Below are 16753 nucleotides of genomic sequence, written 5' to 3'. Positions count from 1 at the left end.
CTACGCACGCTGGTAAAAGGAGATCAAGCCATATAAGGGCCAGTATTACATTCAAGATGACTTAATGTTTAATGTAAACTAAGGCTGTATTATCGCGTTCATCAGCTACATATTAAATGAGTACGCATACAGACGTCTATTGTTAGAATGGCAACAGACTGTATCGAGGCCGCATCTCGTTGATGGGACAGGGTTCATTCTGATAGCTCTCGATGAGATACGCTCCCATGTCACTATGTAGTTAGTTAGGCACTTCGTACTATAGGTTAAACTTTCGCAATCAAACTTCGCTTTCGCTTTACTTTACTTTACTAAGGGGCTGTTTCACCATCCATTGATTAGTGTTAACTGACGGCTAAATCTGATGCCGTCTCCGTCTATTCGAACAAAACAAATAGAGACGGCATCACACTTAACCGTCAGTTAACACTAATCAATGGATGGTGAAACAGCCCCTACTATCGGTTACCATCGCATTTTCTAGGCGTTCGCTCATCAAATGGTCCTTCATCCCAGCTTATATACGTCCCACTGCTGGGCACAGGCCTCCTCTCAGAACAAGAGGGCTTGGGCTATAGTTCCCACGCGGGCCCAGTGCGGATTGGGAACACGGTAACATCATCATCATCATATCCCTTTCAGACCGGCACATAAACTAGTACAATTTGCATACAAAAAAAGAATGACTTTGAGTAAAATTGGGGCGTAGATGATGAATCCGGGGTCATTTTCCGGATTTTCCGGCTCCATCATGGAAAATTATTTCGCCAACAATTGTATCATAACGGGCCTCTATTCTTACTGACACTTTTGTATCGTGTGCTATGGGGCCCATCAGCCAAACCGCACAATTGTGACTCTCTCACAATTGTGTTAACTTGGCCCCTATGTTACAATTGTGAGTGTCACAATTGTTTCGACTGGAGCCATCCTTTGCGTAAATTAGCGAATTAAAAAGGAATAAAACGAAAGAAAACATTATCAAACTAAAGTTATTTATTGCAATAATCAACTTTTTTATTGTAGCCATCACAAATTCTTTCAAAAGTTCAGGGGTAAAGTATGCCTTCAAAGTACTCTGCTGGCGATTTCACGGGTGCAATTAAACGATGAGTATCTTCTGGAACGGAGTTACTGTTGAATCTTCTCTTGTTCCATCTTAAAGAACTCAGGGGTGCATTATCCTCTTCGCTACTACTGCCTGCTTCCGCTGCATCTGACGATGATGAGGAGGACATTTCTTTGTTTGGGGGTAATAAAACGTCTTGCTCGTCCTCACTGCTATCATCACTAGAACCATTGAGGAGGCCCGTGATATCAGCATCATTCAAAGCCCTGTTTATTGTGATTAAACACTGAAAATCCAAAAAACAGTCTGGTGATTCATAATACAGTTTGGCCCTTACCCTCACAATTGTGTCATAAAAGTTAATTGCATCATGTCAGCGGCAATAAATAAGCCAATGGTATCCAAATGAGCACAAACACGTACAAAAAACACTAGTTTTCTTACCCAATAACAAATAATGTACGCTCTGGAAGAAAAAAACAGATTTAATTTACTTACCTTCGTAAAAGTCAGGAGCATGACCGTACACTGAACTCGGCAAGTTCGCACTTGTACGCCGACTCCCAAAGGCACGAAATTTTGGTTGGGGGGTGTGATCCGAAACTCGCACAATCATGCGACGTTGAGCCCGTTCGCTCCTAGCGCTTAGAAGTCGAAAAAAGTTCAACCTTATGACCCGCACAATTGTATTGGCCGGGTCTGTAAGGTAGCTTATTTATAAAATTACACTTACATTACGTTTTCGGAATATCCTGGAGGTAGTCTGCGTCGGTTTTGCGTCAAGTTTTAACCGATGGCATTGTTGGAGCCATTATCAAAGACTTCTTAAGTTTTCACGTGATGAGGTACAGCTATGCTATTTTATAATCTTTTATCTTACTTGCAAGTTGCAATGTTTGATTGTACCTAATGTCGATTCTTTGCAAGCTCAATTTCACCTTCTACTACTTATAGGTATTATATTACTTTTTCTGTGCTACTACTCTATGTAGATGGATACAAATATGTAACAATAATAATAGTAATAATATCTTTATTGTATGCTTATGGTATACACGTTGGTGAAGTTGTTACAACCCATACTAGTTTCCTTAAATAATGTTGTTTTAAATCTAGCTCCGGACATCATTTTTATATGATTTAACTTTTTTTCTAAAAAATTCGTCCAACTTAAACATGCAATTTTTGTACTGGTATTTGAATTTGCATGAAGACCTGTATGTGTTTTAATAAATTCCCGGAATTTCAATTCGAATTGCTAGATCAAATGTGTTGAGCGAGCGAAGCAGCAAGTAAATGCTAGTTTTGTGTATTATTTTAAAATTTGTTTAGTTCTGTTTTCGTTCAGAAACGTTCAAACGTTGATATTTTTTTATAAAACCGATTAACATTTGGCACGACCCATAGATACAGTTACCAGCACCTTCTGACATAACAAAGTGTGCATTAATATCTGATACGACTCTATTTCTAGGTTTGGTAGGGCGTGCCAGATATTTTTGCACGCTCCGCTGCGGCAGATATTAATGCAGGTGACTGTACAATTATATATGAGATCCACATTTGTAGACATGCGCAGGGGCATCCTAATGACCCCCCATTGATGGTGGTGACAATGGCGGCTTTATAAAACCTCGCTTTGTGCGGTAATGCCCACGTTTTATTGGCAAACGGTCTGCAGAGAGTGGACATGAGAACACACAATTTTTGTCCTTAAATTACGAGATACCCAGTGTCGTAATATCATTTAAATATTCTCTACAAGCTGTTGCCACCATTTTTGTTCGCATCCCACTGGGCCTTAGTATTATTTCGAAATAATAAGCAGCTGGTATTGACCTGAAATTGTGTGGTTAATTTTTAAATTTGGTTCTGTAGTTCCAGAGATTTCCCTACTAACAGAAGTTGTGCAGAAATTTTGAAATTTCAAGACAGCTTACTCTCAGATATCCTTTTCTAATATAGTCATAGAACATTAAATTACCACCGCAAAAACAAAACATAAAAACTAGCGGGGATTTTTGCAACTTTAATGAAATTTACGATATAAGTTTTGGGGATTCCCACGAAAATTTTGCAAATTCCCGGAGTTCCGATTTAGTTGATAAGCGAAGCTAGCTCTTACAAGTAAATAATATTAAATATCCTTGCGGTGCCTGCATAACCGTTAAAATAAATAAAAATGCAGCTCTTAGTTAAGTATCAATAGATTATACCAATTTCTCTTTACTATAGCTTATACATTAAAACCTTAACATTCTCAGTAGTCCTCTCTGAATGCCAAAGTAATTACCCTGCTCTCTCAACCATGTCGGAAGGAGTCGCGAATGCAACAATTGAAATCAGATGACAAGCTCATAACATTAGGCATGGCTGTTTGTTCCACCGGCCCATTATTACGGCAATTAAGAGGGCAGACTAACCGCCTGTTTAAAAGTGTTTAATAATACACGTAGAATCAGTCACGGTGGGTGACTTGGAAACAATTTCATTGCTTTCGTAGACACGAAGTAGCTGAGAATTTCGTCTCGTTTCCAGCTTCTTTTGGTGCCACAAACACATATGTACGTGTTTTTAAATATGACAAAAGGAAATGAGCATGTAGATCATCTGATGAAGCATTTATATCGAGGCCTATGGCGACTGTGAACGTCAGTGGAATTACGGCTGTAATGCCGGCCATAAAATGCTTTAAAATCGAGAAAATACTATTTGGTATTGAGTAAATGTGTTAAATGGTATTGCTTTTACTTAGTTCTAAAGTTATAGAATTCGAGAGAAGACTACGCAATGTAATGAAAAAGGGGAATGTTGGTCTCCCAGAAGGTAAACAAATTGGCCTGGCTGATCGAAATTAATGCCGGTTACGAAATACCTAAGACCTTACATTACATTGCGTGCTGTAGATAAATATAATATTATTATTATATTTCACAGGTAAACATTATACTTAGAATATGTGGTAAAAGTAGCATAAAATAGAAATGGTAGTTCCAAACATTTAAGTCTACATATTATACCTAAATAACGCGGTATAATCCGTTGACTCCGACTTTTCCAAATTCGCGGCAAATCAGGATAAAAAGCAGCACATCAGCCGCAAAGTCTTATCTTGCCCATCAATAAGTCATCGACCCAAACAAAAACAGTGCAGTTGATGCCGTCGCATATTCAGTGGAGGTCTGGCGCAGCAATTTTCACATTATTCATGCCATCTGAATATTCAACCAACTTCGGTTGACCCGCCATTAATTGTTATAGCCAGCCTGTTAACAGTGTTAACCTGCGTGGCATACTGGCGATCAGGATTGCTAGCAAAGCTTGCTTTCAATCACGTTTTTCGACAAGTGTCCAATTGTCAAAATGTTCGAAATAGTTAGGATGAGTGCCTACGTTTCGAATGTGTTGTTATGAAATATTTTGTGTCTGAAACAGTGTTTTTTCTTTCAAGATTGTGTTTAAACTAACCTAACCTTAAGCTACTGCATTCAATAAAATGACATTTCTACAAGTATTCGAAACCACACGGTTTTTTTATGCACAATTTACACTATGGATAAGAATGGGATCCGGGTTGAAATATTTGGGAACACCTAAGAGTTATCTTGGAAGAAGGTTATTTTCAAGGCGTTGCTTACGTATAAATACGTAGCACAGCTCACATACACTCTTGACTTGCTTGACACCTAGCACCCAGACTTTCAGTGAACCTCAAAAACAATGCCTACTGCGTGTTTATAACATCCATTACTTAACGGTAGTTTTCCAGGCAAACACATTATCTTCAAGAATTTTAAGGTAAGTACCCGGTTTCTGCAATCTGGAGTAGCCAAGTGGCTGATTAGTGAAAGATGCTAATCAATCCATGCGTCCAGATCTAGATCTACTATTTATTTCTATTTATATAGCGATATAAGCAGGTACTTGAGTTTGGCTCGAGGCTGGAAGCCCCAACAAACAGTGTTCACCGCTTAAATGTTTTATGGATGGGACTCTCGATTCGTAAAGCTCATCGATGTTTATTACAGCGTTCATGTGAATATTGATTTTTGGGTCAACAGCTTCACTTTGTATCATTCGTGAGGTTTTATGTACGTTTTATTTCTATGCCCTAAGGACCGATGGCCGCGACGAATGTGCCACAGTGCATGAGTAGTCACGGTACCAAGTGTGATTAACATGCGTTTGCATACATGCCTGAATGTTCTCGCAAATACTTGTTAATGTTCATGAATCTTTGTTGTTGAATGCTCAATTGCTTATTGTGTTTTATGGCTTTGTTACAAGACTAGGTTCGTTACGACATTTTGAAAGAACTTCGAGATAAATAATCAAGATTCGGCTTTTTGTGATGAAGCTTATATCCTACTCACTCATATTATCTTGAAAGTGTTTGATCCCAATAAGCATTGAGTTATTCAGTCAAAAACTATATTAGATCAAAATAAGTTTCCCAAGAAGATATATGGAAGCATTGCGATTAAATTAATCGTAAAGAAACCAAAGAGGTATAGAGGGATCATTAAAGAAGTAAAAGAGGCACATAATTTTAATCTAGGTATTTACTCAAACTTAGCTTCGTAACAATGAGTTCGAAGTAGTATATTTTACAATTTGGCTGGTCATCCCCAACAATTCATTTGTTTGATATTTTGCTACACAACAGTTACCTTGATAACAGCGTCCACAATCATATCACACGATTTGAAACGTCAATAAAATATGTATACAACCTTTGGAACGTTTGTTTTAAACAAAATAAAAAAAAACTTTTATTTTTTGGACTATAACTTAATAACATTGGAGTTATCAAACGTTCCCTCTGAAAATATTACATAAATGTTGGCTAGGCACAGTACAGTCACCAGCATTAATATCTGCCACAGTGGAGCGTGCAAAAATATCTGACACGTCCTTCCGGCCCTAAAAATAGGGTCGTATCAGATATTTATGAACGCTTGTTGTGTCAGATATTGGTGCTGGTGAGTCTCAGTATATAAAAAAAGTACTCTGCCTACATCTCGCATGTAGCTCAACCATGCAAAGGGTAGCTGTAATAAGCAAAATTAAACACCTACAACATTTGTATAGGTTTTCTATATTCATAGATGTCCTCAAGAGACTTATTCATGTCATGTTTCTGTATTGTTAATAGATATACGAGAGACGGGCTTCGTGAACGCGATCACGGCGGCTGGAGTCACGTACGCCATCACCAGGGCTTGTACCGCTGGCTCGCTTCTGGAATGCTCTTGCGAAAAGGTGTTTTTTTTTACATTTATCTGACCGTGATTGACTCCGCACCTGATGTTAAGTGCAGATGAGGCCATCGGTGTATCTCACCGGTTTAGTAACAGTCTGTCGAAGGCTTTGTCACATAGCGGCTCAACGGCTTCCAAATATATTTTACTACGCCAGTATCAGATTAAATTACTTCCCCTAATCATTAGGCGAAAAACTAAGTAAAGTAAAGTAAAATTAGAGCCTAATTTAAAATTTCATTCCACTATCTTTGATAGGTAAATGATGCTCTGCAATTACAAAATTCTGTCCGTTTTATAGACAGTTTTATATAAAGAAAAGAGATCGTTTATTTTATGGGAGTATCTTTTTTTACGTGTGCTTAAATCGGAATTGGTAGTAAACAAATGTTTGGCGACATATTTCAGTTGAGAACTTTGAAGATATATTGATATATTCGGGTATTAATTTGTGAAGGTCCATATCATCATGTGAAGGTTTTGGAATTAGGACATGGTCCTTAATCTGCAAGGACAGTAAAGAAAATGTGTTCTCGATAAGTTACCACGGATTATTTTTACAGGGTGCACCGAAAGTACCGAAACCCCGTCGTGGGCAGCCCTCGATCACTCTCCCCCCTTCCCCCATCCCGACGGACCGGTGGCAATGGGGCGGCTGCAGTGACAACGTGCGTTTTGGCCTGAAGAAGTCCAGGGAATTCATGGACAGTCGGTACAGGAAGAAGAGCGACATAAAGACGCTTATCAAATTGCATAACCACAACGCTGGGAGGTTGGTTAGTAAGAACTTTATCAGCGGCTTTTAAATGTCGAACCCAATGAATAAATAATGTCAGGAATTTAACTGCGTTATAAAAATGGCCTTCCGTGTCCTAGTAGGCGGGGCTTAAAAGCATGTTTTGCGAGACATTTGACTGACATCTGACATCGCATCACGCGAGCAAACCAATCCCTGCTTTCTTTCTGCAACCTCGAAAATGATTCGTATTGAATCATATAAGTCGTTTTGGTTTACGGTATGGCTACTTTTTGTGTGGAATTTGTTCTTTCCTGATATTATTTATTCGTAGATCGAACCCCATTACGAAATAGAAGGAAGAGATTGGAAAGACCTAGTGAGCGTGACACACGCTTTACAACTGGATGCTGTAGAGTACATGGCTGTAAATACCATAATAAATAAATACAGTTTCTACGAGCGATAAAAAAGGTTTTAGCAAACTTCGGATATGAGGATCTTTTTAGCATTTTCTTTCTATTCCATGGTGCAAACGAATAGTATTTCAAGATAAACCTATGTCATGTTACGCAGAGAAATAGGTTGACTTAAAGCACTTTTTGATAAGTTGTACACAAATGAGACGTTACGGATCAGTGGGGGCCGGGGAAGTAAATTGTAAGAGCTTGCATATTTTGACTCAGCTTGGCGCATTAAGATGACGATTCTGCCTACCCATAATCATTATGCATGCACGATGTAACAAATATATCTAAGGCTGCATCAGCCAACAACTCCAGCAAATAACATCATGTAATCATCAGTTTTTTATTTATACATGGAGTGATTTGTGTCAGTAAAACGATAATTATATACATCACTATGTAAAAGGAAACAGTTCAATTTCATACAGCTATATTACTTGTTTCAGGTGATAAAGAACAATTTGAAAGTAGAGTGCAAATGCCACGGACTGTCCGGGTCTTGCACGTTGAGGACTTGTTGGTGGAGAATGCCAACCTTTAGGGAGATTGGTGATAAGTTAAGGGACAAATTCGAAGGAGCTGCTAAGGTAATTTCAATTTTTTGGTGACCACAGGTAAGGCAAACTTTAATGTAGAGACGAAAGTGTTCGAATAGATATATGGACGTGCCGCAGCGGTATCATAAGTGTACTTACATTATTATAATTATTATTAGCCTTCTGTCTCACTGCTGAACAAAGGCCTCCTCTCGATACATACATAGTTACATACAGCTCACAAAGCTAAAAAATAAATTCACACGCTATCACTTCTACATTAAACTCCTCTTACTTTGTATCATTAATTCTGCCTTTTTACTTACCTTCTTGTTTGTCCTCTATCAAAATAATTGAAACTAATCACTGGATACCTACTTGAGTCTTGTGATATTATGGACATTATTGATTTGTCTAATAAATAGCGTAGTCTTTGACAATTTGCAAAAAAAACAATCCAATTTCCATAATGTAATTGTGATACCTAACGACTTCAATTGGCTATTTTGGCGTACTGAAAAAACTATAAGGCATTGTACTAATGAAAAATGTAATAAAAACAATTTTTCACCAGGTAATAGCAAGCAATGACGGTGACAGTTTCATGCCAGAGAGCCCAAGTATTAAAAGGCCTGGTAAGAAAGACATCATATACTCCGAAGAATCTCCAGACTTCTGTTCCCCTAACATGAAGACTGGCTCCTTGGGTACAGAAGGCCGTCAGTGTAATGTCAGTTCTGCTGGCACTGATAGCTGTGATCAGCTCTGCTGCAGGCGAGGGTACGAACAGAGGACTATCAGAGAAACCGAAAACTGCAACTGCCAGTTCAAATGGTGCTGCGAAGTTATTTGTGAAACATGTTATGTTAATCGGGACATACAAACATGCCATTAATGTGATAGACTATACATATTATATTGAATGTTTTTATAATAAATAATCTAATCAAAGTAAACTGTTAATGTTATTCGTCTGATGTGACTAAATCAGGTATAGTCATTGGATCGGTGGTACTGGTAGTTGACCTACGTTCTTTCAGCTCTTCTTTTGATGTCCCTTCAGCGTGTTCATTATCACTGCTATTATTGTTTTCTTTTAGATTTCCCTTATCTTCATCAGCGTTATTATCGTCATTTGGTTTATTATCAAATTCATTCTTCTTGAAATTTTCTTGACTGTCAGTGCCATCCTTTGGCCATTTTTTGCTATCGTCATTCTTCTTTTTATCCGTATTATCATTGTCTACCACACTGGGCATATTTTCGGAACCCTCTACAATTTCTATACCAGCTTGTTTAGCTGCTTCAACATATTCTTTGGGTTTTTTCCTTGACGGTAATGTATGTTGATCTTGTACCTCAGTCATCTTAAAATTTGGTCCTGGACGATAAAGTGCTTTACAGTCTGGTAGCTTTGCATTTTTGTCATCTTTCTCAATGACGAAGTTATAAAGCATTCTTATTTTTGCCACATCCGTGTAGCTAAGTCCGTCTGTTTCCCCGATGAAGGTATCGATCTTGTTCTGAAATGCAAAGTTAAGTCAAAGTTAGCAAATCCATTTAAACAGCGTAATTACTAAAATCATCTATCTACCTATCAAAAGTAATAAACCGAAATCCTGTTAACAGCTCACCAAAAAAAATTTAATTTTTCTGTTGTCATTTACGATAATTACCTTTGGTACTATAGTCGCCGTTCCATCAACGGTATATTTGTGGGAAGGGTAATGACCAGCACTAAGGAAATCGTATTTAATGTCATGAAACAACCAGTCTTCAGGTTTTACAGCTGTAAACAGCTCTATTTTGTCTGAAATAAAGTGAAGTTTATTCTGCAATTTTTTGTTATCAGAAAAAAACCTACATACGTAAAGCTTATTTATTATCCTACATATCTACTATGAAGAAATGCTAGCTAATAAAATGATGGCAACTGTCAGTTTTGATGCTGGCAATCGAGTTGGCAACGATTTAATTGCTTGCATTTCACTGTTGTGAGCTCAACGTAAGATTATAATGCAGTATCACCGAATTATCAAGTATCACCGACCACCGTCCACTGTTGAATATAAGCCTCCCCCATGGAACTCCAGTTGCTTCGGTTGTAAGCGGCTTGCATCCACCGTGAACTCGCGGCTTTAACCAGATCATCCGTTCATCTCGTTGGCGAACGTCCTACGCTGCGCTTGCCGATCCATCCACGGTCTCCACTAGAGTACTCAATAAAAAAATTGAATCTGAACTGGATGTTTATCTGTATGAGAATACTGTACCCGGTTGAATGGATTTAGTGGATACGTCGATGTAATTATCTCGATCTGGTGAGTTGTGTTGCGGTGGTACTCCAGCCAATGCAAGAACTATTGGTGCTATGTACGGGGGGCTGATACAGTCGTAGCCTATGACAAGTTTCTGCAGAACAAAGAAGAATTAAGGTACCAGGCAAGAAGAATGATGAGGGCCGATTTAGCTAAATATTACTTCAGAACCAAGTGCAATTAATGTTTTTTCTAATTATGGAATATCATCGAATTTAAGTAATTGTTTCATTTTCATGCCAACTTGTTTTAAAGAAGTACCTACGAGTATCTGCAAATTTTATCGTAAAAAAGCCCACTACCACTATATAACAACTATTAAATTTATTGTTATTAATTCTGGATTCGTCTCTTTTGTCGCTTTAATATTGGGCTGTTAAAAATTAATCATATTCCCGATAATTCTTAGCAAAATTATGCGTAAGTACCTAACTTGGAACATATCAATCATTGCGATTTCAGAACATGACCAATAAAGACGATACATTTTCGGAAGAACAAAACGATTTATATGGTTAGGTGAATAGGGTGTTACTTTTTCTTTCCACCACGTCTGATATGGCCAAACATACGACGTCCAATATGGCCAAACCTATGTGACACATGTGTATTTTTGTGCAGGATCTACGCACTAAATCACAACTACATAAAACAACATAAAACTACACAAATTTCGATATTACCAAACTAGATTAGTTCCGGGTACTGCCTTTTCGTACCGTAACGTTTCATTTTCCAACTTTTCATTTCGCAAACTCTTAAACTGTAAATATTTCAAGATTTATTTCAGGGCCATCGTGTAGAACCCTTTAGGTTAGGTTAGTTTTATAAAATTCCTGAAATATTTACAGTTTCAGAAATATGAATCAGTTGAGAAATGAAAAGTTGCGAAATGAAACAGGTTGCTAAACTTTATTCGCCGAAACATTAGTAGACCAGATAAATTCTGCTGTTTCACAAGTATAAATATTATTCATTTGTATCTTAGGCAAAGTACAAAAAAAATGCACTAATGACGCGTAGTAGCCCGATATCTATCCAGATAACTATAGTGGCCAGGTGTAAGTGGACCTAGTTCATTAATATAAATAATGATACCTGCACTCCTGTGTTAGCAAAAGACATTGGAGTATAATCAGAGCACTCCAATTGTCCTCTTCTGTTGATGATGAAGACCCATCTGGTGTTTTCGTCGGCTGGTGGTCGGGGCAGTTCCAAGAACCGGAGACCAGTTATGCTACTTGCCTCGTCCAAGTACTCACGTAACTTATCGCGAACGATTTTGTCTAGCAAAGAATTAAAGGGTGACTGAGATATGAAATTAATTTACTACAGTCAGGAAGTGGATGAGCAGTGACGGTGCTCAAAATAGTCTAAACACGATTTTAGTGCCAAAATAATAAGATAAATTTGATCACCACAACTGATCATCCACTTCTGCTGCTGACTGTACGTAGCTGACTGTAAGTAAGTCAGCTTTTTCTTTCGTGGAGTGGGCTAGAGAACCCTCATTCGCGCCCAATGGTGCAAAGGTTGGCTTACAGAAATTCCCACGAATATCCTAAGGAAGAAGCATTAATCTCTCGCCAATTCTGCCGATCAACGATGATTTCAACGTAGTGACAATATCGACATTTACTGTTAATGATTCCTACATAAGGTGGGCGTCATGAATCAAATAGTTCGGCTGTAGGTCAATCTTGTAAGTCAAAATATACCTACTTGATGTACATTGACATAGGACAAATGTGTTGCTGGTCGCACATACATGTCGCTATATTCATGCCGTCACTGAGTATAATTGGGAAATTTTTAATCAAAACTATTTTGCAAATCTGAATTACTCACCATAAGAAAATTCGTCGATATAAAATGGTATGATTCCTTGTGGCCAGATCTTGAACTTTTCCACTTCTGCTGGGGAATAGTCAAACCCAGTCATAGCGGATAGCTTATTCATTTCCAAAATTTTGTCGGCAGAAGAATCCGTTACATTAGATTTTGGGCTTATTATGTAAGGGAAAGTAGCGGCAGTAGCTTCTTTAATATCCGTCGTTTCTTCACTTCCTCGACTTTGTTTTTCTTTTGAAGGTTCATCTGCTTCTAGACCTGACTGTTGTTTTCCGCTTCCATCATTTTCATTTTTTAATGTCTTTGTATTTACACCTGGCTTGTCTGATTCCAAATTATCATAATCCGCTTTTATTTTCATCAGAGTCTCATCATCAGATGATGACCCAGATGATTTTAAACTACGCCGAAAACTACGTACTCGCTTATCAACGTTCGAAATTCGTCCATGTTTTACTTGGAGAGAAGATTGATACTTAATAATGGGCATATCAAAAGGCAAATCATTAACTTACACACGCTTCTCTTAAAACTAAGTCGTTAAGTGAGCAAAAGTTGTCAAATTTGAACACATGAAATCCTGGATATGATCCAGTCGGAACTAGAAGTTGACCCTCTTAATGCTTTTGAGTTACTTATTTTGAATGGCTTAATGTCATCAACACTTTAGGCTTATTAAAATTATCGCTTACCTGTCGCACAAAGGTCAAAAAGAAGATACAAAATATAACATTTCAGAAACTCGTGAAGCAACATTTCCAGTCAAAGTATTGCAATGCGTTTATTGCTAGCGTATTGGAAATGCTTACAACATCGTTAATTTCGATAAGAAGTCGATTTATAGTGAAAAATCAATAAATACAGCTGCCTAGAATATGTACGTACTATTTATATTGTACTATGTACTTATATGAATGCACACCATTACATCTTGCTACCATGTGCATTGCATAATTTAGTGACTCTTACCGATTAAAATGTTGTATTTATTTGGTCTATTACGAATGAGGCCTACTGGATGACAGTAATTTTTACCTTAATTAATCTGAAACTTGGATGTGGAACTGACGATGAAGACTACATTTGACCACCGCAGCTACTCAATAACAAGTATTTAACGGGTTGAGATTTAATTACTTTAACACAGTTGCTAAACAATTTATGCTCGTTTAACGGAGTGGTGAAGACTCCTTAAAAATTAACGTTTTTGCATCGGAAAAAGCAATCTTTTGTAAAAAGTGACGAGCGTTGACATTAACCTATTGTATCTTAGATTACTACCACTCAAAAGAGTGGAAAAAAATATTAACCGACTACAAAAAACCATTAAAATAATTTTCTACCAGTTCGAAGTCTGTGCCTCAGCACGAGCCAGCAGGAATGATATGTAGCCCAATGTGTACATGTACGAAGGTGAGCTAGACGACTATAGGTCCACTAATGCTGGCTCGTGCTGAGGCACCGACTTCAAACTGGTAGAATATTATTTTCATGGTTTTTTGTAGTCGGTCAAATTGTTTGTTGTCAAGTTTTTTCAGATCAGAAACTTCACACTTATTAATAAGTAAGTAGGTATAATTACCCACTTCACAGACTCATATTGGTTTTTCTGCGAGATTTATCGCAATCGGCGTCAGAAAAAGAAACCAAGGTCCAGGAAAAATTTGGCTCTGCACGAAATACTCATAATAGAAACAAATGTTTTAATGTTTATTTGGGCACAAACGGTACATGGTTCTTAAAAATAAACGAATTACAATTTATATAAACCAATAAAGCTGCCACCACTTACTGATTCATTTAACTAAAAGTAAATGACGACATAAGATAAGAAAAACTGACCCTGTGTTGTGGGGGGAATAGGCAAAGACGCAGAAGAAGAGAAAGCTGCATCATCTCTAGGTGAGTCGAATTCCCTGCCTGCGACTGTGTTTCCTGAACACTACAATTTGGCCGCTTTCAAGTATAGGGTGAATGATCATTTACTAGGCAAGCGTGCTCCATCGTAGGCCTCACCTCGCTTACCATCAGGCGTGATTGTGGCCATGCAAACGCAAGCTTATATTGCATAAAAAAAAGATATACTATACAAAACATGCCTATTGGCTACCTATTTGTTATACAGCAAAAGTACTCTGAGCCTAAATTTAAGCTATAAAAAAACCGTATCCAATTTATAACCGTACTAGTCTGTAACTACAGTCTTACACATATCATCACCGTCACCGAGTAGTCCGAGTACCTACTGATAATTAGTTTCAGTTCAGCGACATAGGTCTCGGCAAAGCAATTACCTAATTAAAAATAGCTATTTTAAAATCTAAACTACTAATTCTTACAGTACTTTTCTTTACTCAAACCTAGTTGACGGTACGGATGAAATCGAACACCCTTGAAGGGCGATAAAAAGTGGATCTAGATAGTCTGTTTCACAAACCCGTCTGATGCAGGTGGATTAAGCCGGTTCTCGTTATAAACCTCACTACAATGTTGCTTAGAACAGTTTATTTGCAGTACATAGTACACTTGTAATATACAGTAAGCACCAGATTTATCTATTTGGTTATAGAACTAAAAATTATCTACTTTTTTCGCCCGCCTAATGAAGCGGCGACCGTAGGTGAGTTTACAACACCAGGGGACTCACAAATGCGGTTAACTGAAAAATAAAAACTCCACTCCCGCATAACCCCATACTGTTGCATCTCGAAAAAATCTTTCACCGCTAGTGTTCGAGGGAGGAAATTCCTCTAGTCATACCATGCGTAAGGTCTACTTAAGGTGTACTCAGTGGAGTCTTGTGTAAATTGTTTGGAGCTTGTCTAACTGAATCATGCGCAGTGTAAAACCTTTTCACAGTGTAAAAATACTACGAGTATGGTGACATTTCTAGGGTTGATAAGGAAAATAGCTGAGTGGCGGCCATTTGGGCTGGTATGAATAGGCATGCATATTCTGTATATTAAGGGGCTATTTCGCCATCCATTGATTAGCGTTAACTGGCAGTTATGTGTGATGCCGTCTCTATTTGTATTGTTCGAATAGACGGAGACGGCATCACATTTAACCGTCGGTTAACGCTAATCAATGGATGGTGAAACAGCACCTTAGTCAGTGCTTCTGTATCTGTATCTATTTTATCAGTTAATACACCATTCTTAATCTTATTTTTAAAATCATTACGAGGCTTAGTTCGCTTCCTGTCATGGAGCATCATGCCAATCAGGAAAAGCTCATAAATAAATACTAATTCACCTCAGGAAACAGATAAATCGAGATCATTTTAGAAAGCCTATTCATCTCATTGCAGTAACATGGTTAAAATTAGGGTTATTTTGATGTGATTACTCTAAAACTGAACTATAAAAGTGTTTAGACGTGGAGTTCAAGCTCGTCTAAAATCTATCAGCTCCATATAAAAAATAGAAATTGCATACGTCTCTATTTAATACAAGGGGTCCATGGCTTACCTACTTTGTATTACCTACGTTTAGTGCATAAAAACTATCTGCAATTTAATTGGTAACCGTACGCCATCCGAAGAACACAGGTAGTAGGTAATTTCCTATGTATTTTTTCAAAAGGACACACAGACAGGCAATGATTCCAATATTTGGCAATGTAGAAAATCAACGCTTCTTCAGAAAATAATAAAAAATCCACCAAACTCCAATGGCAAAAGCAACCATCAGGCGTCCTAACTAAAAATCTCATTGCACAAAAGCAATGCAAAATTCTTTCGCGTAAAAAATTATTCACGCTATTTCAGATTCAGCCACGCCATTCGTATCCCTTATGACAGATTTCTCAGTTCATAAACATAAATTTTCCAACGTGCTCGATACTCGTGGGAACGCGCCTGCGGCTGCGCGACCACCTACACGGCCTGACTTTTCACTTTCGACGTCTCCAACCACTCAAGAATAAGCCCTATAGAAGCAAATTACAGTTTCTTCCAGCTCTCCTACAACGGTTATACCCCTTTGTTAGAAAATGAAGTCATTTCAGTAAACTTCGCGCTATCAAGCCAGCGTACGGTTGCGTTCACAATAAAACAAAATGGCGGAGATATGACAGTTTGTTGCATCAGTGGACGCGAGTATAAATTTTAAAACAAAACACCGTCGTATATCGAACGGTGGACATCCCTCGGCGTTGTTACCGATCGTTCCATTAGATGTCGTATCCACGTCGAATGAAGCGTCATTAATGCTTTAATAGGGTTATATTTGAGTGGGAAAGAGAAGGTTACTCGACGACCGTCGACGTTCGATACCCAATAGGCGCTGCAAAGTAAGTCGGACACGGTGGATGTCAACGTATAAATGTCTAATGGAGCTGTACCGTCTTGTAACTTCGCAGTAATAATAATACTTATGTCATGTTATAATAAAACGATATAATTATGTATTTAATAAAAAAAATAAGGTAGTTACAATAACGTTTTTTAACATTAAACATTTCCTTAAGATTGTTTTTTTTTTGGAATTTTTTCGTATTTTTTATTTCAATTCC

General features: G+C 37.8%; 3 protein-coding genes across 4 annotated transcripts in view; 1 reads left to right on the top strand and 2 right to left on the bottom strand.

Moving 5' to 3' along the window:
• Wnt6 (Wnt oncogene analog 6) overlaps positions 1 to 8964 on the top strand; it is a 47493-nt gene extending 38529 nt beyond the window's left edge. The window contains exons 3-6 of the mRNA XM_074085318.1: positions 6225 to 6331; positions 6894 to 7106; positions 7980 to 8120; positions 8644 to 8964. Of these exons, the coding sequence (XP_073941419.1) occupies positions 6225 to 6331; positions 6894 to 7106; positions 7980 to 8120; positions 8644 to 8964 (782 nt within the window). The remainder of the gene's footprint in view (positions 1 to 6224; positions 6332 to 6893; positions 7107 to 7979; positions 8121 to 8643) is intronic.
• LOC141426196 (uncharacterized) lies at positions 829 to 1764 on the bottom strand. Its single transcript, XM_074085051.1, has 2 exons — positions 1568 to 1764; positions 829 to 1355 (listed from the first exon to the last, which is right to left on the bottom strand). The coding sequence occupies exons 1-2, from the start codon at positions 1586 to 1588 to the stop codon at positions 1050 to 1052; spliced, it is 327 nt and encodes a 108-aa protein (XP_073941152.1). The 5' UTR covers positions 1589 to 1764; the 3' UTR covers positions 829 to 1049.
• Positions 8961 to 13109, bottom strand: LOC141426426 (uncharacterized). Of its 2 annotated transcripts, none has more exons than XM_074085317.1 (6): positions 12931 to 13109; positions 12236 to 12562; positions 11486 to 11673; positions 10343 to 10481; positions 9746 to 9879; positions 8961 to 9592 (listed from the first exon to the last, which is right to left on the bottom strand). In XM_074085317.1, the coding sequence occupies exons 1-6, from the start codon at positions 12992 to 12994 to the stop codon at positions 9035 to 9037; spliced, it is 1410 nt and encodes a 469-aa protein (XP_073941418.1). In that variant the 5' UTR covers positions 12995 to 13109; the 3' UTR covers positions 8961 to 9034. The 2 variants fall into 2 exon arrangements, with proteins under 2 accessions (XP_073941418.1, XP_073941417.1); XM_074085316.1 differs by having other exon boundaries at positions 12236 to 12694; positions 12931 to 13106.
• Positions 13110 to 16753: the final 3644 nt, after the last annotated feature.

This window comes from Choristoneura fumiferana, chromosome 3, assembly GCF_025370935.1.
Source record: "Choristoneura fumiferana chromosome 3, NRCan_CFum_1, whole genome shotgun sequence".
Lineage (NCBI taxonomy): Eukaryota > Metazoa > Arthropoda > Insecta > Lepidoptera > Tortricidae > Choristoneura > Choristoneura fumiferana.
Note: the sequence above shows the minus strand (reverse complement) of the source record. Positions and strands in the feature narration are given on the sequence as shown.

Coding starts and splice junctions, on each gene's coding strand:
- LOC141426426 (XM_074085316.1), bottom strand. CDS start 12,994: ATGTTGCTTCACGAGTTTCTGAAATGTTATATTTTGTATCTTCTTTTT. Junction 9,880..10,342: donor CACTAAATCCATTCAACCGG/GTACAGTATTCT, acceptor ACTTTATTTCAG/ACAAAATAGAGCTGTTTACA. Junction 9,593..9,745: donor CGGCGACTATAGTACCAAAG/GTAATTATCGTA, acceptor TTTGCATTTCAG/AACAAGATCGATACCTTCAT.
- LOC141426196 (XM_074085051.1), bottom strand. CDS start 1,588: ATGCTCCTGACTTTTACGAAG. Junction 1,356..1,567: donor TGCTCCTGACTTTTACGAAG/GTAAGTAAATTA, acceptor TTGGATTTTCAG/TGTTTAATCACAATAAACAG.